This window comes from Aquila chrysaetos, chromosome 8, assembly GCF_900496995.4.
Source record: "Aquila chrysaetos chrysaetos chromosome 8, bAquChr1.4, whole genome shotgun sequence".
NCBI lineage: Eukaryota > Metazoa > Chordata > Aves > Accipitriformes > Accipitridae > Aquila > Aquila chrysaetos.
In genome coordinates this window covers 21,466,593-21,489,452 of record NC_044011.1, presented here as the reverse complement: position 1 = coordinate 21,489,452, position 22,860 = coordinate 21,466,593, and the positions used below count along the sequence as shown (strand labels likewise).

The 22,860-nt window shown below is 43.8% G+C and overlaps 2 protein-coding genes across 4 annotated transcripts in view; both read left to right on the top strand.

Annotated features, from left to right (window-relative positions):
- The window catches only part of PEX7 (peroxisomal biogenesis factor 7), a 47,399-nt gene extending 35,190 nt beyond the window's left edge, over positions 1 to 12,209 (top strand). For 2 of the 3 annotated variants that reach the window (XM_041125464.1, XM_030022717.2), the window contains one exon: positions 9,558 to 12,209. In XM_041125464.1, the coding sequence (XP_040981398.1) occupies positions 9,558 to 9,585 (28 nt within the window). In that variant the 3' untranslated portion in view covers positions 9,586 to 12,209. The remainder of the gene's footprint in view (positions 1 to 9,557) is intronic. The other variant, XM_030022718.2, reaches the window with a different exon arrangement.
- A 5,189-nt stretch (positions 12,210 to 17,398) lies between these two features.
- Positions 17,399 to 22,656, top strand: SLC35D3 (solute carrier family 35 member D3). Its single transcript, XM_030023509.2, has 2 exons — positions 17,399 to 17,865; positions 19,075 to 22,656. Exons 1-2 carry the CDS (start codon positions 17,430 to 17,432, stop codon positions 19,902 to 19,904), a joined length of 1,266 nt encoding a protein of 421 aa, XP_029879369.1. The 5' UTR covers positions 17,399 to 17,429; the 3' UTR covers positions 19,905 to 22,656.
- The last annotated feature ends 204 nt before the right edge of the window (positions 22,657 to 22,860 follow it).

Sequence of the window (22,860 nt, the reverse complement as noted above, 5' to 3'; positions counted from 1 at the left end):
GAAGTTTGGCATCTGCCACACCTTTATTGTTCCTCTGTTTTTTCTGTTGAGTTGATTTAATGTGTTGTGAGGGTTGGATATCACAGCAATGTAAACATTCTGTTTTTAAAAGAAATTTAAAAACCTGTGATAGAATTAAACTGTAACTACAAAATAAAGAATGAACACTTACTGAATAGTTGCTTCCAGTATGAGTGTTGCAGCCTTTCCCTGGCTTCTACGTTGATCTAGTGAAGATTATTTGCTTAAATTTTATGCTGCTGTTCCCAATATGTAGGTTGCCTTCATGTCTGCTCTCTATCAAGACCTGATAATGAGCCCCACTCATTGTTCATGCATTTGTATGACTTGTGATTTTCACTGTATGCTTGGAGGAGTTACGACCTGAGATTTGAACTCCTTCTCTCCTCCATGCATGCAGGTTATTTTATTCATTTATAGTCAAATTAAGTACCATTCTGGTTATTAACCTTTGCTTTCATTCTTAATGATATTTTTGTTGTCTAGACAGACTATATTTTCTTTGGCTATGCCCAATGAACTTCAGTATTTTTGAAGTATCTTTTACATTTCAAGAAAAAAATAGTCTGTACTTTTGAAAAAGGGTTCAAAATAGAAACTGTGATTAAGTATCTGATCTAGGAATTATAAGACATTGCTGTGGAACTGATTGAGCTTTGAACAGAATCCACAGGCAAGAGTAGGTACATGCAGGCAAGCTGGTTCTTGTACAGTATCCTTGCTAAGGGGAGGCAACACATGGGGGAGAGATCTGGTCATAAGAATGGGTCCCAGGTTGTGAAGGTAAGTATTAGCTAGATGAAACAGAGAACTCCTTTGTCCTTAATTAAGATTCTGATACCTATTTTGGCATATCTGCCTCTGCGTAAAGTAAGCCTTTATTGAAAGCTTTGCATTTTAATAAAATCAACTGTTGTTTGGTTTGGGTTTTTTTCCACCATAATGTTGGTGTCAGGTTCATAACAATTTCAAACAACTAACAAACAAACTTTCAGGTGCATAGAAAAATGTGCATTTTACAGTGCAAAGCATTAACAGAAATGGTACTCATGATATTCAGGGTATTTCTCTGTTAAACTGTAAGTGATGTGAGAGCTTGCAACGCAGGGTGTCTAGGAGAAAATACTCCCAACTCCACCTTTCAGCCAAAGTAGCTTTATCATGCACAAGAACAGCGACAAGACCCTAAGCACCAAAAATCCTTTAAATTTGTAATGGTGTACAGTATTAAGAACTGAACAAATCCATTTACCTTGTCAGCAGTATTAAGAGTATGCAGTTTTTTAAACCAGACACGATAGTTCTTTCCAATGTTTGGGGAAAAGAAAAACAATTAAAGCTTGCTCCTTTCTATATACACTAGATAGGCACAGGATGTATACAGAGAATATGAAAATGGTAATCAGCTATATACTATTCCTCACTGGGGCCTGATAATGCTAGACCATATATTGGAATTGTAGTCTATAGCTCATCGGATTTCTTATTTCTCTCCTGGTACTTACTTTCCCTGCATGTGATCTGTGAATGTTCTGATGACTTAAATTATAATACTCCTTTAAGCCTACCTCTTACTGAGATTTTGCTGTGCTTACCTACAGCGTGTAAGTATGAACCTAACTCATTTTGGTATTATTTGTGCAGATTTATTTAAAAGCAGCCTTTTTCTTCTGTTGTAGGTTGAGTGTGACATGGCAGTCATGAATTAATTTTAACTGTCTTATAGGCAATCCATCAATGACACAGATAGAAAGTACAGATACTGTGAACATTCACCTTTTTTTGTCTTCATTCTGAAATGATTTCAATAAGTATATAAAGAATAGAAAATACAGATGTACCATAGATTTCTTTAAATCATGGACAAAAAATACCCAACCCTTTCTGTTGTAGTTCTAAAGCTGTGTTTTGCTTAAGACAAATGTAAGAAAAACTGAAGCTCTGAGTTTTGTGTGGAAACCTTTCTCAGCCTACATCTCATGTCTGTTCTGAACTCTGTAAAGCAGCCAATGGAAGGTACAAATTAATGCTTTCCATTGAGCCAGGCTTTCTATCTTGCTGCTGAGAACAGGATTACGTGTTTAATGGGAACAGGAGAGGAATCTTTCCATTTCTCTGTACAATGAACAATGACATTCCTAAATGGCAAGGATACGTGATTTTCAACGGAAGTGATAGCAAGTGGTGTAGCGGCTTAGAACACTTGATATATGAAGAGCACATTATAGATCCGTGACATGCCAAATCAGAACAGGACTTCAATGATATACAATACTGAGGTGCTCCCTTTGGAAATTAAAATTGTTCTGCAGCAAATGAGAATAAACCAAATGTCAGTTCTCTAGTCCAAAATCATAGAATAGTTTGGGTTGAAAGGGACCTGTAAAGGTCATCTGTTATCTGAAGTCTAGGTTTTAGAATAACTTATGTACAACACAAATAGCGATCACTTAACGATTTTCTTTTACTGTGCTTGTGTGTGTTTGGATGGTAATTATAATACAAATGGGCAGCTAGCTGTCTAAATAGCTGTTTGTGTCAACATGGCTTGGGAGGCAAACTTGTTTTCTCTAGTCTTCTGTGTGGCTGCACCTCCTTGTGTAAATATTCCCCCCAGAGTAGATCAGTTCACATAAAACTGGTTTCTCTTACTTCTTTGAAGCACCTGGAGCTCTGGGATGTATCAGTGCAAGAAAGGGCCTGGCCACAATTCTTCTGTATTGCATTTGGAAATGGTGATGGGTGATACGGCAGTACACACATATCATACCAGATAATGAGGGGACAGTGATAATACTAGTGCAGTAACCGTAAAACTAGTCTTGTGCTCTGTGTTACACTGTTCTTGTGATCCAGCTTACCTGAACGTCCATTTTCTTCTCCCTAAGCTGCGGGGTATCACCAGCATGTTGTGCCATACCACAGTCTGCTCCATCCTTCCATCTGGCCAGAGGCAGTTAGAACTGAGCAGAAATGTGTGCTTTGTAGCATCGGTCCATTGATCCCGTGAAATGTTGCTGTACTGATGGTATCATGACTTTTCTTATGGCATCAGTATCACTAAAATTTTAAAAGCTGTAATTTCTTACTAGTTGGAGGGAGGTTATAGCCAAACTGTATACACTTGAGCTTCATCCCCTGAAAGTAACTGAAATCTAGTTCTAAATTCTTCCAGCTTTATGGAGAAATTTTTTATCATCTGTAAAGTTTTGGTGTACAGGCTTGTTCTGCTACCTGTTTTCTATGTGTTGCATTAGCTATGCCATCTCAGCAAGCAGGAGAATGGACAGGATAGTGGGTGCTGAAGTTGGCTTAACCAGTAGAGCCAAATATAAACGCCGAAGATGTCTTTATTGAGGCTGTTGTGCTATGTATTTTGCTGTTCATTTAAATTAATTGTACGCCCTCAACAGGCCCAGAAATGACTGTTTCATGTAAAAGTGGAGTTACATCTTGTGGAAATGTACAGAAAAGCAGAGACTTTTTCTTTTGATCACTTGCTGTTATCTTTTACACTTAATTGCCAAGGAACTGATAGCTTCCACCCAGCTGTTGTGGCTATCACACTGCTATAGTTATATCACTATCTGTACTTCTTTTTAATCTCTCCTTATGGTCTTTCTCCAGGATGCTACTAAAGTTATGTAGTTAGTGATCCTTTGAGATAAAAAGATCCTACAGCATCTGTTCTTTTACTTCATTTCAGAGTGGATTTTTGCATGGAAAGATCAGATTTAACCAGCTGCAAATGTTAAACCAATTTGAACTCTTTTACAGAGTTGGAGGGGCAAAAGGGAGGTGACTTTTCTTACTGGTGCTTATTATGTGTCTTTCCCAAACTGTTAAAGTTAAACTTTCACTGCATAAGTCAAAGCTAGCCATTCATGAATAATGGTCACCCTTTGCCATTATCAGCAGAAGTCTCATCCTAAGGTGTTTGGAAAGGTTGTTGTCAGGCATTGCAATTCTGTAAAAGCTGCGATGTCAGCATACTGAGAGTACAATGTACTTTAATTTTGATTCTGAAGTACTGGGAAGAAGTGGGAGGCAGCAGTTTCTTAATAAATGTGTTGCTTGTGCATTGTATTTGATTAGGTGGCTTACAAATATTTTCTACTTCTGTAAGCCTTCTCTTTTAGTCAGTGTAGTGGATTTTGTTTCTTTTCTGCATGGTCAATAAATCTGTTTGAGAAGTCCCAGTGAATTGCACTAGTGAAACTCAATGGAAGACAACAGGATTTTGCAGCTGTTACCAAAAACATTGTTTGGCTTACGATTATCTGTGATGATATCCCAAAAGGAAGGAACTTACTTTAATTCTGAGTTGAAGGATGAGTTTGAAGATTGGATAGGGTCATTAGAAAACACAGTTACACTGCATGTAAATTGACTGCATTTGGGGTCACCAAAGCTAGTATCAGCACAGAAAGGCCTTTTGCAGTTCCAGTGTATCTTCTACAGAACTTATGATTGACTTTACCAATTAAAAACAGTTCTTGAAAGACTAGGGAGGTGTCTTTACCCTGATCTGTAGAGTACAGAGGAATTGCTACAAATTCTGTGGAGATGCCAAGGATTTCTCTCTTACCTGCAGCCTGCATCTCAATTTCCTTTATGTCTTACTGATGAAATGCACGCTCAGAAGACTTGCATTTAGAAATGTGTAGCATGACTACCAAGTCATCTTCCTGTTGCCCGTGTCAGAGCAATGAAACAGATGTTGAGACAGCTCCCTGTTTTTTAGATCAGTTCTTTGTGACATATCTTTGCAATCTGAAAAATAATGCCCCTCAAGTCTTTTATCTCTTCTCTCCTCAATGAAGAAATAGCTTCTTAACCAATGTTTGGAACATCTGTTTCTGATAATCATAGTTTGAACCTAGATCTTTATAAGAACTTCTGGTCCAGGGTTTGTTTTATTTTGTCTTTACTGGAAATAATAATTAAATCAATGTGTGGTTTTTTTCAAAAGTAAATTAAAAAATTATTGGTGTTATTGCACATTGAAAATAAAAAGTTTTAATTTACAAACTCCCATCGCTTTTACTCTCGTGTGAAGGTAGGCATCGTGTGCGGTTCACCCTGGCAACTGTTGACCAAGCAAAAGGCCACAGTAGTGGTTTGGATTTTCTAGTACAAAATAGGTACTGAATGCATTTAAACTCATGTGTGATCCATTATGCACTTAACCAACCAGTTTTAATGATCACCTGTGAAAGTAATTTTGATGAGTAGCAAACCTAATAGCTTGCTTTATTTCCACGTAATCTCCATCCCACGTGCTTACAGAGGATGCTCAGGGCCCTTCAAAAATACATAATGATGATATAAATAGACCATTAAATTCTGTATGAAAAGACACAGAAGGTAAGATACTAAAAGAGGACGGGAAACACAACACTAATGGAAGCAAAGAACTGAATACTTTTTCCACTGTCTCTTCTACAGAAAAAAGACAGGTCCTATTAGTTTTATTTGAAAATGGGATGGGATGGAGAAAAGCTGAGAAGAGAAATGGGTCACTCAGACACATTTGCGTATTATCCTATGATTTATTATGAGCACTCTGGAAGCTGAGTGGCACCAAGATAATTCCAGAAATACTAATCTAGAGAGGGCTGTCCTTTCTTCTTATTAAACCCTTTCATAAAGGGGATACTGAACTCAAAGTTCTTAGTTTGTTCTTTTGGATGTATTTAATCTTGGTTAGGACTTGGGCATTTATTGCGCCTTCAAATATTGAAAAAAAGTTAGCTACTAACTTGGGAGATTTCTCTTGTTTTCTTGCTTCTGAACAGTAAAGAGGCAGAATATCATGCAGGTAATTGCACTAGACTGAATGGATTGCCCTCGGGTGCTGGAAAAGGTCTAAGTCTATTGCAAAGCAAGATGATTGTGATCAATAGGAAACAGAGGGCCTGTCAGAGGAGTAAATCAGTTAGTGAGTCAATGGAATTGGCTTTGATAAATGAATGGATGTCAATATTAAATCAATTGGTGGGAAACATTGTTATACTCTGGGACAAGGATAAACACTTCAATAAAATACAGGATAGCTGTTTCATTTGAGTTAAACTATGATTTTCTAGTCAAGCAATCAGCTTCCTGTGATGACTGCAGTTTTTCATTTGCTTGCTTGCTTTTTGGCTTTACTTGAAGGGAAATAGAGTGATCCCCATTTTATGTGCTTCAAATAGACTTGCTTAAATCTCTACTGGCAAATAACTTGGCATGATGCTTATTCTGCAGTAATAACAGTACAGTACCCCTAGCATATATACTAGTACTGCAACTTTGCTACTGAAATAAAAGTATTGGAGACAAGTAGTAAATGTCATTTTGTTAGACTGCCTTTGTCCCATATAGCTTTAGTTATAATTAAAATTACCAGGTTTAGAATGCTTTTTCTATTTATGCTATTTCTTGATGTAATTTACCAGTCAGCGTAAGGTAGAATGTTCTTGTTTTACAATTAAGCTCTAGTTATTCTCGTTTTCCCCACAATTTCTGATAGTTAAAAGTTGCTACAGTAGAATTTTATGCTATAGTTACAAGAGCAATTTAGTATTCATAAATGATAATGAAAATTCCATGGCATACAGGTGTCCAAAATATTCAATAGTATAAGGATATTATAATTTATACAGTTCTTTGCAACTGAAATAAACTGTTTTCTACTCTGTTTGCATGTCAGCTTAAACAGAAAAAGATGTAAATCATGCACGCTCTAAATACTGAAATCGGTGAGATTTGTTTCAATCTGAGAGTAAAATTTGTCCACGAGACAGTGGACATTTTCACAGAAAGCCTTGCTGTTCCTAATGGCGCGGACTTTTATCAGGTATGCAAATAATGCGTGAGTCCGTTTTCAATTTTCCTTTGTCCTTTATCCTACCACAGGAGGATTTTCTCTGCCTATGAGTAACATCATCTTATTGATCAAAATATAAACTCTAGGAACTTGCAGCTTTTTTTATGCTGTATTTATTTACTGTGGTGTTCTAGATCATTCCAATGGAATTCCTGCTGCTATTTTAATATTTAAATTAAGTAGCATTTAGTTTATTTAAAAAAAAATAATAGCAAAAGTGCTTTAAAGTATGTAGTAAAAATGTTCATATGTCACATGAGAACTCACAGTTCTAAATACTTTTAAAGCACTTATATTTAATATCCTCTGTTCCCCTCTTCTGGGGAAAGGCATACAATGGTCATAAGACCATTGTATAAGATGGGTCATAAGGAAAAAGGCAAAATAAAAGAAGAAATTTTGTAAACTGATGGCAGTAGCTGCATGAACAGGCACTTCTCTCTATCCCAGGGCTCATTTTAGTCATTTGTTTTTGAGGCAGTGCTAATATATGAGATACTGCAAAGGGGCCTGTAGCAGCTGTCCATCAGTTAATGCTGGCTGCTGCACTGTTAGCTTACAGTTGTCCCCTTTCTCTTACAGTCTTGGCTGTATTTTGGAGAAAGTGTTACAGAGAAATGGAAATGCTCTTGCATTTTGTAATGTTGTTCCATGCTGTAGCGTCCCAGTTTCCCATACATACCTGTTTGCTGTTCTTCGCATGTGTATTTTCATCAAGGTTTCTGATATCAGTATTCCATTATAGACTTCCTGCTGCACAGGAGAACTTGATACACTGTTATCTGCTGTAGCTTTATTTTTCTTCTGTTTGCTGGTTATGTTTTCATCTTTCATGGGCTATCATTAAGTCAATGAGTTGGGCAAATTACTGCAAGTGATCCTTTTCAAACTCCCTTTTAATATCCCCTGTTTATTTTTAGTGTTGGTAGATTAAATGGTTCTGTAACTATATTTGTTCAGAGGCTACTTCATGGATACTAATTACATTGATAACAGGTGGGAATTCCCATGGGATTTTTTCCAGATGTTATCTCTCTTTCTTTATGAAAGTAGAAAGTGTTGCCTATAGAAATACAGATACTGATCCAGAGCTGTGGAGAATATTAAAAAACCTGTGTTTTTTGTGACTGCCAGTTTCTACATAGCATTTAGTGGAGGACTCAAATTTTCTTTTTGGTATGATTTGGGGGACTGCAATGCAGCAGAACATTATATTACACAAAGCTCTATTATGTTGGATGAATAGACCAACACATTGTCAAGAGATTTTTTTTGATCCATTTAGATGTATATGGAAAGCACTTCAAATAACTAAGTAGAACCAGCTAAGGAAGCAATAAAAATGAATAATAGTGCAGTATAGTAAACACAAAATGGGCTAATTATAGTCTGAAATCAAATATTGAAGTTGGATTTCCAAATTTTTAGTGTGCAGCTGTTCATTCTGGCTCTAGAAGAGAACAGGAATTGCAGTCTGCAGCAGAAGGAAGCTTGTTGTGCAGAGGATCCAATACTGTATCCTTTGTGATCCCAACTGGAAAGGACATTGTAAAAATAATGCAAGATGGATTCAGCTAGATTTACTGGCATATATTTGTGGTGCTCATCAGCTTTTTCTCTTTAGCCCTCCTCTTTCTTCTTCCCTTTGCCTTAGTTTTTGTCTCCCACAGTATTTTGTGAATATGTATTATAGGTCATCTACTTGAGTAATTGTCAGTGTGGTTAACCCTTTCACTTTGTTAAACTCTAAAGTGCATTAGCAAATAATTTTCAAACCTAAAGCATTCTATAGTCGTCTTCTGTGGAATCTTGTTATTTATTAAAATTTTTTAATGCTATAGAATTAGGTTAACCTTCTGGTTTTGTGATTTTAGGTTCATGCCTGCATCTAGAATAGAGCTTGAGACTTGCAATTCAGAAAAGTTTCAGTTATATTGGAACCAGTCACTGTGTTTATAAGATGCCATTGGCACATGTGGCATCACTTCTCATCAGACTAATGGGGTCTAGGTAGTGCTTGGAGCAACATCACCACCCCCAATTGTCAATGCTCAGCAGACAGACATCTCTCTTCTCAACAAAAGACAATACAGTGATCTTGTAGCTTATCAATGTGAGACTGAAGTTCTGGCTTAATTCTTCAAGAAACTTCCTGTGTCATTTTGGTCAACTTCTTTGTTTTTCCATTCCTCAGGTCTCCATTAGAAAAATGTCTAACAATTTTCCATATCTGCAAGTATAAGAAAGTTGTTCACATTTGATCATGAAGTGTTTAGATATCATGGTAAAAGGGTCCTGAGACCCTGTATAGAGAAGAAACACCACAAGGACTCCACTTTTGTGTGTCCTTCCTTAATTTCTTTCTCAGTTATGTTCTTTAGCCTATTTAGAACAATCAGTTGAAACCCAAAGATTTCCCTGCTTTCCTCATGGGGACCATGAAAAATATGAGATTGTTAATTTTTGTGCATCTTAGTAAAGTTAAGACAACATTTTAAAAAACAAAACAAAACTAACCGCATTATTAGATAATTCTGAAGAATTGTAAATCAGAGTACCAACCAGCATTAACTCCACAATATGCATTATTTTCTTCTAAGTTCCATCTGGTTTTTGTAAAAATAACACTTATGAAGGATCTAAATAGATTTTGTTTGCTTTGTAGGTGGTGGACTGTGCTTGGGACGAACTAGTCAAGATCTATACTCCGTCATGTCTAGCAGTTCCTGTTAGAGAAAAAGTGAAGATCTGACACACCAGGAACCTCTCTTTCTTCCTCTACAACCAGACTTGTGCTGAAGTGTCAGCTGTGTCACTAATCTTAGTGACTAATCTTAGTCTCTTTAAGTAAAACTCTGCTTGAACGGAGTGTTGTGTGCTTAAGCATGTGGAGATTTTAGGGTTTGGTTTACAGTACAGGTAGTACTTGAGCCAGCAAAACGTTCAACAGCTACTGAGTGGCTGTAGCAGGTATGAGCTGGTGTCTTCAGAGTAGAATCACCAACACAATATTGTGACCTGTCTGGCTAATGACGAGAGCAGAGGCCTGAATCTTCTTGATCCTTACAAAGAGTAAAAGTAACTGGCAGTGTATTTTGAGAGATTGTCACTGTAGAAAAGACAAGACAAAAGCGGCTTTTCACTGTAATGTCAACTGAGGTTTGTACCACTTGAATGCCTTTATATTTATATGTTTTGCTGTGACTCACATTGCATTATTTTCTTGTTCAATATGACGAATACTCCTGATAGACAGTAAATGCCATAGTTTATAGCCAGCTGATTCATTTGACCTTTTTGATAGCCTCTTCACAAAGATGGTAAAGATTATTTTCATACATTTTTTCTGTTAGATCTCCTTGAGTAAAACAGTTGATGAAGTCATGCAGAAAGATACTCTGATGATAGAGAAAACGCTTAGGAAAAAATGAAATACATACAACAGTAATTGGATCGCAGTTCTCAAGATTTAGAGATAGGACAACCATCTCTTCTATCAGACTTGTCTTCTATTTTCACTTAAAGTTTTTCCAAGAGATAGAAAAGGAATGTGGCCGTATATTCAGTGTTTCTGACAGCCTGACCAAAGTGAGAACTGATGTCCAGACCAGTTGAACCTGCATACATGCAGATTAACTGCATGACATAAGCATAGCAGATCCAGTGTGGCCAAGCTGTTATACTTAAAAAATATGCGCAACGTTTTATAGGTATGTTGAGTACTTCACATGCCCGCTTTCACTCCTCAGCCCACATGCTGGTATTTTCATCTGAGTTTTTCTGGGGCAAGTAGAGATGTTCAGTTTTTGTGCTTCTCTAGTCTCCTTTAAATACTCTTTCAGGATCCAACTGTGATACTCCTGCAGTTCTCATTGGTATGTGTTAGGCTTCTCCCCTGGTTTCCTGCTCGCTTTTTTTTTTTTTTTTTTTTTTTAACCTTCTTAAAGCTGTCTCCCTTCTGCTGTTACCCCATATCAACAATCTGTATCATAAAAAGACTCTTTACAAGTCAGGGTCTTTGCAGATCTTTGGTCGGGTTTTCCTAGTCTCCTGCTAATGAATGCTGTACACTTCGGGGTTGCACCACTCATATATCAAGCAATAGCAGACACTGCCAGATCTGTTGGATGCTTTGAAGAAATGAAAGAAAGAATTCAGCAGACCTAAGAGCTGCAAGTTGCAAGGAAAGAATGATTGTGCTATCTTGGAGAAAGAGCCAGGGAACTAGCAGGTAGCCACAGAGAGATAAGCATATATTGATTTGGTGTTAGGGCAAGACAGAAAGAAACCATCTTCTGCAACATGAGAATTTGGATCCTGATAGGATCTTATCTTTTTCTGAGTCAGTGCAAACTGACCCAGAATGCCATCTGCTCAAGCTGAATTAATAACAAAAAGTAGATTTTCTTTTTTTGTGATAGTGTTGCACCAAATTCCAGATGTTTACTGCACTTCAATTCTGTGTGCTGAGGAATGATGCAACGATAAAGCTGTGCTGCATACAGCTTTCAGCAGTACCATGGCCCATGAAATCTAATTTTAGGCATTAAAATTGATTATTTCAACTTTAATAGTTACTCTACTCTTCTGCTTTATCACTGTTTTCTGCTTAGACTACAAGTTACTTGTCTGAGTGAGTGGAACATTTTGGTGGTGGGTATGTATTTTATATGTGTATTTCTGGGGGGAGGTAGAGGGGAGGATATTCCAGAATGCAGCCCTAGCCTAACAGTTGGAAGGGGAAATTTAGAAAACATAGCACGGGGTGGGGAAGGAATTCTGAACGTGCACACTCAACCCGTGCATTAAACCTTTTAACTGCCTTCTCTCCCTTCATGTCCTGGTTAGCTTCAGTGCTGAGGGTTGCTGCATCCGGATTTAATTCTCTTGAAAAATGAGCACATCTGGAAGATGCACATAGTAAATAAAAACTGTGGCCTTTAATCTTCCTGCATGATCTTTGAATGGAGAGAACGTGTAACATTTCTGCACTGTAACAGAAAAACCAGTCTGGCAATAGTTGTTGCTGATTCTTAAGTCTCAGGGAATGTTTGCTGTAATTGTTTTAAAGAAATACTTTTTATTTTATGACCATAAAACTAGCTTCTGATCTTTTTTCTTGTTTACTGAAACAGACCTTTAATGACAATAATCTGAAAGATGTAATGTGTTCTACTTTTAAACTTGTTCCTGTGGAAGATTTTGTTTTATGGGAGCCCATAGGTTTCTCCTTGATTCAAGAAACATATTGATTAATCATATTCTAAAGGAGTGGATTTGCTGTTCTATAATGCTATTAAATTAATTGCACACAGTATCTTTGGCTACACTCTTGTATTTGCTTCCCCAATTAAGAAATGTTGATCAAAAAGTAAATGCAGTGAAAGATACTGGGAGTATCTTTTAAGTAGAGTATCATAATCATGGTTTATGTCTTGTATGAATACTGGGTGACAGTCACGTTTTTCCTCCGTACTTTTAGAGACCACACTTTGCCTAGCTGTATGTCCCATCAGCTCTGAATTTTGATAAAGGAAAGTTATTTTAAATGATTCTTTGTGTCTGCTTGTGCAGACTACATGTCAGTGATTAAGTGATCTCTTTCTTCTAGCCAAGTACAGTGCTGGCCTCAAATTTTGCTGCATAGGCATCAGTGTGTTAAGCCTTTCAGTAGTACTGCTCAGTTTTGAATGTGCTCAGGGCCATGTGATGGGGAATGGATACAACTCTGCACAACACTTCCCCTGTATACCTCATGGTTGCATGAGACCCTAATTAAAGCAAATTGTGCATTAAACATTTTATATAGATCTTTACCATTTTCATCCAAGAAACCATTTTAAAAAATTATGCCCTTAGGAATTGTGGAACAAATTGGTGTCCATTTTTTTGGTTGTGTTTTTTTTTCTCAGTCATGTTATTGTACCTAGGTGAAATGCAGAACTGAGAATAATTTCCATCAAAGTATTAGAGTTAAGTCATCATAATCATCTCATTACTGTAAGGAACCACAGAGCTATTCATTACTATGAGCTGTGCCTTACTGCCAGGACAAAAATCTGTAAGAGTCAACTTGGGAACTGAGCACCTACTGCTGTCTCTGGACACAAGTACAGCTAGTGTGAGGGAAGTACCTTCACTGCAGTGTTACCTCAAATGATGTCTCTCTGTTGCTTTATCCAATTCCTTCCCAGTGAAGTGCAGGAGAACTCATCTTTTCTGAGTGTGGAGTGGTGGTGAGGCAGTGGGAGACTAGTACTGGGCCTGGCCTGAATACATGTTGAGAAAAGGGGTTGGCAAGGGACAGCACCGTCTGCCCCCCTCTCCCTTGCTGTGTATAGACAAGACTAAAATTAGGAGCGCCATGAGACATGTTGCAAGAGAAGCTGGCCTTGCAACACAGGTGAGTTCCAAGAGATAGGATATGGTACCTGGGACGCGGACGCTCGAGTTCCCAAATTCAGTGTTAGTGCAGCCTCTCTCTGAGTACAGTGTGCATTCCTGGGCCTCACAATTTAAGAAGGATGTGAAGGTCCTTGAATGTGTCCAGAGGAGGGCAACCACCAAAGCTGGTGAGAGGGCTGGAAGGAATGTCCTATGAGGAGTGGCTAAGAGCTCTGGGTTTGTCTAGTTTGGAGAAAAGGAGGCTGAGGGGTGACCTCGTTGCTCCCTACAGCTTCCTGAGGAGGGGAAGGGGAGAGGGAGGTGTTGATCTCTTCTCCCTGGGATCCAGCGATAGGACACATGGGAATGGCTCAAAGCTGCACCAGGGGCGGTTTAGACTGGACATCAGGAAGCATTTCTTTACCGAGGGTGGTCAAATGCTGGAACAGGCTTCCTAGAGAGGTGGTTGATGCCCCAGGCCTGTCAGTGTTTTAGAGGTGTTTGGACAATGCCCTTAATTAACATGCTTTAACTTTTAGTCAGCCCTGAAGTGGCCCAGCAATTGGACTAGATGATCATCATAGGTCCTTTCCAACTGAACTATTCTATAATTTTTATCCTTCTGATACACTTGTTTTTCTGTTTCAGTCACGGAAGCATTTAGCCCCCAATGCAGATTTGCACCCTGATCCTCTGCAGTGTCAGAGACTCACTTCACTAGTCATAATTTCACTGGTGAGGGGACAAAATTGTTTCTTCCAGAGGTTACACTTAGGTGTAGTCCCAATTACTATAGCATTCCCAGAAAGCACGATTAGATTTTTTTCTATCTGCACTTACTTGGCAGAAGGTGGGGTTTTTTTCTCCCATGTGCAAATACTGTCTCAGTGATCCACACATTCCTTTAAATTGTGCTGTGTGGGGGCTTGGGATGAGTCCAAATGGAGGCTGGTGTAAATGCGTTGGCACCAGTTCTTTAGTGGGTTTTGAAGCCAGACCTGGTCTCTAGTAAGTGTAAATGCGAGTTTCAACCTTTATATGCCTTAATATTTCATGTCACTTAACTGTGAGTTTACATTTTATGCTGCAGTGCAGCTGCTGAAGTGGGTGAAGGCCCCCAAGGTGGAGCACCCCGTGACACCAGGGAGGTGACCACAACTGACATGTCATTTTGCCTGAAGACTTCTGGGTATCGGTCTGTGCTTTCCTCCCACCCTGAGTTAGCAAAGATTAAACTTCCAAGTGTCCTGATTGCATCCATGGCTTTTGTGACTGAGATAACCTGGGAAATTCAGATTGGTATTACTCTCACCTTTTAAAAGGAGGCATACACACAGAGTCCTGGGTTGTTTGGGTTTTTTCAGTGTTTTAATATTTCAATCAGTGGAGTTTTTAATCAATAGAAATGTAAGTACTCAAATATTATTAAAACTAAAGATTTGCATGTAAAAAGAAGATGAAAATACAACTGCCTTGGTAGGAACCAGAGAGAGAACAAAAGGGAAAATAAACTGTTGTGGAAGACAATTAGGGAACACTTAAAGTCAAAAGGGAAAAAGCCAATTTAAAATGATAGATATCAGGAGAATCCTCCCATCGATTATGTAAAGATGAAGAAGAGGTGAAGGAGGAAAAGAGAGGCTGCAGTTTTGAGTCTGGTGAGTATACAGTGGTCTTCACAAAGTCAAGTCTTGTTCTTGCATTAATATCAGGCTCTGTAATGGGAATGGGGAAAGGAAGGAAGGTGAGAAAATGCCAGGCAAGAAAGAGGGAGTGAGAACAGTAGCTTGATAAAAAAATTAAGAAATTGAAGATTGAAAAATAAAAGGCAGGCAAGCTGGAGACAGCCTCTCGTAAGAAAGAATATTTATCCAGGAACACATGAAAAAGTAGAAGGAAGCACTGCTCTGTCTGCATTAGTCACAGGCAGAGTCTACAGCGGCCGCTATCCCCCTGCACAAGCAGAGCTGATGGCATTGAAGTGCAAGGTGGGCTTGCACTCAGCTCCCGGCTTCTGGAAGCAGACTGCAGGTTAGATTTCCAAACAACACTTCTGTCTCCATCCACGTGTTTACCCCACAAGCTGAAAAAAAGAAGTTCCTTTAGTTTTTGCTTAGAGAATATTATTTCTCTTGTGGTTTACCTCTGTTGTTTAATTTCAACGGTACCCATGGTTTCCTTTCCCTCATTACCAATTTACATTTTCACTCGTACCTTAATGTGTACCTCTGTTTCATTTTATAAGCGTTGCCCTGCCTCTTTTCCCTGCCTGTACCAGCTCTGCTGCTAGTTGTAACCCAAGAAATTAGTAACATGTCCTTTGGTGCGACTGATCCCCATGACCACCAAGAGCCCCTTGCTGCACCCAGCAATAATCCTGGGCGTACACGGCTTCTCTTGGTTCAGACCAAGAGCCCAGCGCTGTGGGTCCAATGTGTTTTCCCTGCCACTCCTCCATATTAGCGTTGTCATTTCGTGCATACTTGCTGGCCTGGCAGCCCTAATGCCTGCCCTGCTCTTGTTGGGACCTGCTGGCATCAGCACCCCTTTCCTGTGATCCTACAGGTCTCACCCAAACACCGAGCTGTGGAAGAGTTTCCAGTGTAATGGTTGGGAAGAAGTATAGCTGGCTTTGGAAGCTGGGTATGTCTAGTGAGGTCTATGAACTGAACTGAGGCTGAAATGAAGTATTTTTGTGCAGAAATCTCACAGAAAATAGTTGTGCCTTTTTCATACTGCTGAAATGCATGCTGTGCTTATGCTAAATTCCATGCGAGCCCACCAGAACTGGCAATCCTTGTCAGGATCTGGTCCACTTTTTTTATGGTAAGTCTTCCAAAAACAAGCTTCGGGTGTCAAGCGTGCTATTTTCCCCCAAGCTGGTTCTTTCTAATACCGTTCCTGTGGAGAGGGGGGAGGCTGGTTTTGTTTAAAGTAAAGAATAGCATTGCTAATCTCATATCGATGGGTGAAAGGTAGTCTTAGTGCTGATGAGAGAGACCTAACATGTATGATGTTAAAAGAAGGGTCAAGATTATAAGGCAGCTCCGAATAAAAGTATAGTTTTTAATTCCCTTATGTTGCCTGGCACTGCAGGAGCCTGGTAGAGGACTGGCTGTCCGGGAGAACTGCTTTTGCTTTTCCCGTAGAGTCGAGGTGATCTATTGCCGTCTCCTGCTAAAACCTTCATCTGGCAAGTCGAGAGAAGGGATTAGTTTAAATAAACTTTACCAGGCTTTAAAACGTCACTTTCGAAGGCTCTGTGTGGTTACCAATTTTTAGTGACTTTCCTTGAAAAGTCCCCCTGCTCGAAACAGGTTCTCCCTGCTTTCTTAGCAGCGGCTCCCAACTCTCCGCTGTTCCCCGCCAGGGACGGGGCTCCCTTCGGCGAGCGGGAGGGCGAGCCGGGGGGGCGGTCGGAACCCCAACGCGAGGAACCGGGGGGGGGGGGGGGCTGCGGGAGGGATGCCGCCGGTAGGCTCGATGGATGCTTTTTCCCGGGGGGCCGCATGTTTTCGGGGAGAGAAAAGCGGTACCGCCCCGCTTGTGCACGCGGGGGGGGGGGGGGGGGGGGGCTTGCACTGACCTCCCCGCTCCGGGAGACGTGGGGTTTCCCGCGGGGCTCCCACGTTATTTTCGGGGCGGCCGCGCTTCTGCTGCCGCCCCGCGCTTATCGCCCTGCCTGAAAGCACAGCGGGGCGCGCTGCCGCCGCCCGCCAGCCCTCCTGCGCCCGGACGGGCTGGGGAGGGCTGGCGGGCGGCGGCGGGGGGACACACGGCACCTCCCGCCCCCGCTGAGGCGGGGGGTGCTGCGGGGGACACGGCGGGGCGAAGGTGGGGGGACATCGGGGGCGGCGCACCGAAGCGGCGGCGGAGACGCGTCGGGGATGGCGGGGGGACACGCGGCGGGGAGGGGACGGGAGGGGCGGGGGCGCGGGGAGGGGGGGACACGCGTCGGGGGCGGCGCGGGGGGACACACGTCGGGGGAGGCGGCGGCCGCCCCGCCGGGAGCGCGTCCTGCCTCCGCCCGCCCCCTGCCTCCGCCCGTCCCCGTTCCCCCCCGCCGCCGCCGCCGCCGCCGCCGCCGCCGCGGCGGGTGGCCGGGCGGGCGGCAGTGCCGCGGGCCCCGTCGGCGGGTCGGTGCGCGGGGAGGATGGGCCGGTGGCGGGGCCGGGCGCGGGGCGTCGCGGTGGCGGTGGCGCACGGGCTGTGCTCGGGCTCGCTGAACATCCTGCTGAAGTTCCTGCTGGCCCGCTACCACTTCGCCTTCCTGACGCTGCTGCAGTGCCTCAGCAGCGCGGCGGCGGCGCTGGGGCTGGAGGCGCTGCGGCGGCGGGGGCTGGCGGCGCTGCCGCCCTTCGGGCCCCGCCTGGCGCGCCCCTTCGCCGCCGTGGCCGCCCTGGCCACGCTGCAGTCCACCCTCACCCTCTGGTCGCTGCGCGGCCTCAGCCTCCCCATGTACGTCGTCTTCAAGCGCTGCCTGCCCCTCGTCACCCTCCTCACCGGCGCCCTGGTGCTCCGCGACGGCATGCCCTCGCCCGGCGTCCTCGTCGCCGTCCTCATCACCACCTGCGGCGCCGCGCTGGCCGGTGAGTGCGACCGCCGCCGCACCGGAGGGACGGGACGGGACGGGACGGGACGGGGGGGGGACGGGACGCGACGGGGCGGGCGGCCGCGCCGCCTCCGCACCGGCAGCCCCCGCCGCTCCGCCTGGGCTTCGGGGCGGGACGGGGCGGGCAGCGGCACCCCGGGGGAAAGGTGCGAGGATACGGCTGGGGGCCGGTGTGCAGCCCCGGGCGGGGAGGCAGCCGCAACCCCGCTGTGGCAGGCGCAACCTTACGGGGACAGGTGCGACCTCGCGGGGTGGCCGCAGCCCCGCTGTGACAGGTGCGACCTCACACGGCTGAGCACAACCTGACGGAGATAGCTGCGGCCTTACGGGAGCCGGTGCAGCCCTACGGGGGCCCCTGCAAACCTGTGGGAGTCGGTTACGGATAGAGGTGCAACCTTATTGCAGCCCTGTTAGGGAAGGTGCAAACCTATAGAGGGAGGTGTGGTCTTATGGGGGGGGTGCAACCTTACAGGGGTAGATGGAGTCTTCTGGGGGCAACCGCAGCCCTAATGGGCTAAGTGCAATCCTACAGGCGTAGGCGCAACCGTTGGGGTCAGCTGCAACCCCACGGGGCCAGAGGCCCTACCTGCGTTGATTTCCAGCCGAGGTGTAGGTGGGGTGGGAGGCAAAGCTGGCTCTGTGTGGCCCGGCAACACTCCTGGGTTGGGGGCTGCCCCAGGGGACAGAGCACGCACACATGGCGAGTACCTTAAGCTGCAAAGAAGCTGACGGGGCTCAGCAGGGAGGCTCTCAGGGCTTGGCATTGCTCTGGGGAGCAGGAGGGCCGGGGGGCTGGAGGGCAGGCAGCCCCGCCAGCCGGAGCTGACGTGTGCCCGCACTTGCAAGAGGATGCCCAGCGTTGCTGTGCATATGTGCAATTTCAGCTGCAAATCTCCCGTAGTGTCTTCGCAAAAGAGAGAACGCAATCTGATTTTGGCTGTGGGATTTAGGGGGAGAGTGGGTAATGTTCAACAGGTTTGCAGCACGCACACACACACACACAAAAAAAAGATATGTCTGTTGGGAGGTAAGTGTGTCCAGCCTTGGGAAAAGCATGACGAATCTTAGGAGTTACGGAAAGGGCACTGGTGCCTATCTCCTAAATATCCCCCTAGCCCAAAACAGGGCTCTCTTTCTGTCTCACATGCAAAAACCATGCTGGTTTCTTCTGTGACTCTCCTGACAGGAGCTGGTGACCTGACTGGTGATGCTATGGGCTATGTGACAGGCGTGCTGGCCGTGCTGATACATGCTGCCTACCTGGTGCTCATTCAGAAGACCAGTGTAGACAGTGAATACGGACCCCTGACAGCTCAGTATGCCATCGCTGTTTCAGCCACCCCTTTTCTCATCATCTGCTCCTTTGCCAGCATGGATTCCATCAACGTCTGGTCCTTCCCGGGGTGGAAGGACCCTGCCATGGTATGCATCTTTATCGCTTGCGTCCTGATTAGCTGTGCCATGAACTTTACCACCCTTCACTGCACTTACATTAACTCAGCTGTGACCACCAGCTTCGTAGGGGTGGTGAAGAGCATAGCAACCATCACAGTGGGCATGGTGGCATTCAATGATGTGGAGCCCACAAAGTTATTTATAGCCGGTGTTGTGGTCAACACCTTGGGGTCTATCATTTACTGCGTGGCCAAGTACATTGAGACCAGGCGGCAGGGCAATTACGAGGACCTGGAGAAAGAAGCTGGAGAAGAGGAGGGGAAAAGGCAGGCTGGGGACCAAGCACTGTTTGCGATGGAGGCAATTACCCAGGAGAAGGGGGCTGAGGAAGCAGCAGTGGAAGCATCAGCCACGGGGGACAGCCAGGTCAGAGAGGAAGAGAAGGATGGTGCTGAGAAACCTGCCAAGGGACTGGCGGTCCAGGGAAAAGCCACTGGCTTACAAGAAGCAAACAGGAGCTCGCTGAAGGATGCCTATCTTGGAGTATGGAGGTTGGTGAGGGGTGCTAATTATATAAAGAAGGATTATTTGATAGAGAATGAAGAGCTACCAAACCCTTAAAAAGCAGGTTTGAAAACTGCTTGCTTGAGGACAGACACCTGGTTCTCTGTACAGGGGGAAAGGCAGAGCATACATTTCCACATCAATGCTGACAAATCCAAATCATGTAGGATGACTTTACCTCATTGTCAAAAAGCAAAAGGTTAGAGTCTGCTCATGCTTTGGGCTTGCTTTCAGCTGCTTTCAGTACATCAGTTTAGACCCACCACAGGTAAAGGTGCCGAGTCCTCTGCTGTGGACACAGAGAGAGTTGGGTAATGGGAGGTCACGGGGTGCTTGCCCAGCAGCCTGGGCTATGAGGGACATCAGTACCACTGAGTCAGTCGGCAGTGCCAGTGACACGGTGGTGGCCTGTAACTTAGCTTGTGTCTGGAGCCTTGTGACTTTAACACCATTCGGAGGCTCTGTTGATGCACTGCCATATCTGTATCCGTCCAATTATAGGTACGCTATATAAATATATTCCTACAATATATAAGCTCCTATTAACTGTACTTTTATGTGCTCCTCTGTGTCAATACAATTGCAATGGGGCTAGAGGTTGTGCCACTTCAATTATATTGGTGTAAAATCACCCTCTTAACTGAAGAATTGAAACTCTCCCTGATTCTGTGGCCAGGCTGGGCCTTGGACCTGGTTTACATTGGGTGGTTTGTGTCTTCAGCACAAGTACTTTTGTCTTGCAGTGGTGCACATGAGAGCAGAACCAGATCTGAACCTTTGAGAAGCTTTGGTTAGCAAAAGAAGGATGTTTTTCTATGAGCTTTAACTACATGTAGCATTGGGAATATTAGCTTGACCCAAATAAAAGAGTTTGGAAATGTTGATATGTACGGATTTGGGAGGGCTATAAAAAAATTAGGGAGAAAGTGTGTGCCTTGTGCTATCCCCTCCTTGTACCCTAAAGTTGCGTGAATCAGAGCCTGGGCTGGAACCTAGGTGTCCTCTCCATCTCCCTCTCTCAGAAGTACAGGCTGATAGCAGAACTGGGGACACCATCTTGCCAGGGTTCCCAGGGGTGCTTTTGCAGGACAGGTTTGCTATATCCTGGCAACGTGTTAGGACATGGCTTTGTGCCTATCAGCCCTCGCTGGCCCCCCGCTGGGATGTCCAGTGGAAGAAAGCACAGGCAGGCAGGCAGGCAGGGAGCTGCAGTGCGCTCCGGCAGATCCCATGGCCGAGCGCTCCACGGCTGGGATGCTCGGTGCGCTCGGCGCCGAGACGTCCGTGGCTTTGGTGGAAGCTGCTCCCCTGTGCCCAGACTGTCCCCGCGGGCTGCGAAGGTCAGAGCGGCCTTGCCACCCCGGCCGCTCCAGCGCTCCTGTGGGAAGTGGGAAGCATGTCCTCCGGCAGGGCCTCTACTGAACATGCTAATATTTTGTACCACATACGTTTAACGGGAAAGACTGGGAAAACAAGTGTTTGAGTATTTCTTTGCCTGCAGATACCCTTTCGGTAGGTGGGGGTCCTCGGGTCAAACCTTTGCTGAGAGCTAGGCAGTGAAGAGATTTGGCTCTGAGTCTTCCTCATCCCAAAAGGGTGCCCCAGCCATCAGGCCGTCTTGACCACAGGCTGAAACAAGTTGTTATCATCTCCTGAAAAAATGAACCAAGTTGTTTATTGTTGGTTTTGTTATTATTATTAGTTATTAAGCCACCAAACTGAAAATCAGTTATTCCCACAGCCCTCATTAAGCCTAGCCCAATGCCTTCTCAAGCCAAGGAGGCAGCATTAGCCTCGCAGCGCATTCAGCACTGCAATCCGAAACGAGCAATTTACCCAGCGGGGAATATTGGCAAAACTGATCTCTGAGGGAGCTTTAGAGTCATGTCAATAAATGCAGGCAGAGGCGTCAGGGGCTACAGTATGTTTTCTGAGTGAGTGCAGAAGTTGGGTGACCAAGCATCACCCAGGAATTTTGAAAGGGACAGCTATAAAGACATTGAGGCTAAAAGCCTGGAGCTGCTGAGCTGGGGCACGGCGCATTGAAATCTGTACATCACACGTTATGTATAGCTCATAAGTATCAAGAGATTCTGGCTATATGCCGAATACAATGTTTACTTTCTGCTCAAGGTCCATACAGCATCTTTTGCAAAAAAAGCACTATTTATTGTTTGTAGGCTAATATAATAGGGTTTTTGTTAGTTTTTCAAATGCATCCTAAAGCTGTTTGTGCCTATGACTTACAGTTCCTGTATTACTGAACTCGTTACGATATTGAACTGCATTGTAATCGTACAGATGGCTGAAGAGAAACCCACATTTCTGATCTGTCCTCACTGTGCTCAGTGTTTTCTGTCCACAAGAAATGTGGATCTTTTTACCACCTGGATGCCAGTCTTAGATCCCATAGTGTACACTCCATGTTTGGCATGTGCTGTAGAAAGCTCTCCCCCTGGACTCTTGTTGCAGGACTTTTTCCTGGGAGAGTTCAATGTTTTGCCGCTTACTGTTGTTGAAGTATTAGTAGAAACTTGTGGAAATTCAAACAGTTTTGACTGTTAAAAAAGCTGCTGTTACAATGTTGTACATTTGCATGTATAGTTGAAATGTGATTATATTGTATTCTGTTTATACCTGTAAATTCCCCTAAATTAAAATGGGAGTTTGGCAAACGCAATCCACTTTTTCAGTAAAAAAGACTGTCGCACAATAAAATAAAAATATTGCCTCGTGCGGAGGTATTTTAATAGCATCAGCGGAAGACTGCAGAACGAGGAGTGGGAATAAAATGCACTGCTTTCCAAAAGCCTTCTGGTTTTCTTATTGTTGATACTCCGGGGTGCTCATTTTTGTTTCATTTATAGTTATTCTTATGCCTTTATACCATCCAAGTTTCCTCAGCATGTGACCGCACTCTATAAATACTGTCGTGGACAGAGGGACTGAGGACAGACAAAGGAACACAAGAATCCGAAGTGGCCAAGTCCTCTGTACCCCTTGAAGTATCTGT

Coding starts and splice junctions, on each gene's coding strand:
- SLC35D3 (XM_030023509.2), top strand. CDS start 17,430: ATGGGCCGGTGGCGGGGCCGGGCGCGGGGCGTCGCGGTGGCGGTGGCG. Junction 17,866..19,074: donor CTGCGGCGCCGCGCTGGCCG/GTGAGTGCGACC, acceptor CTCTCCTGACAG/GAGCTGGTGACCTGACTGGT.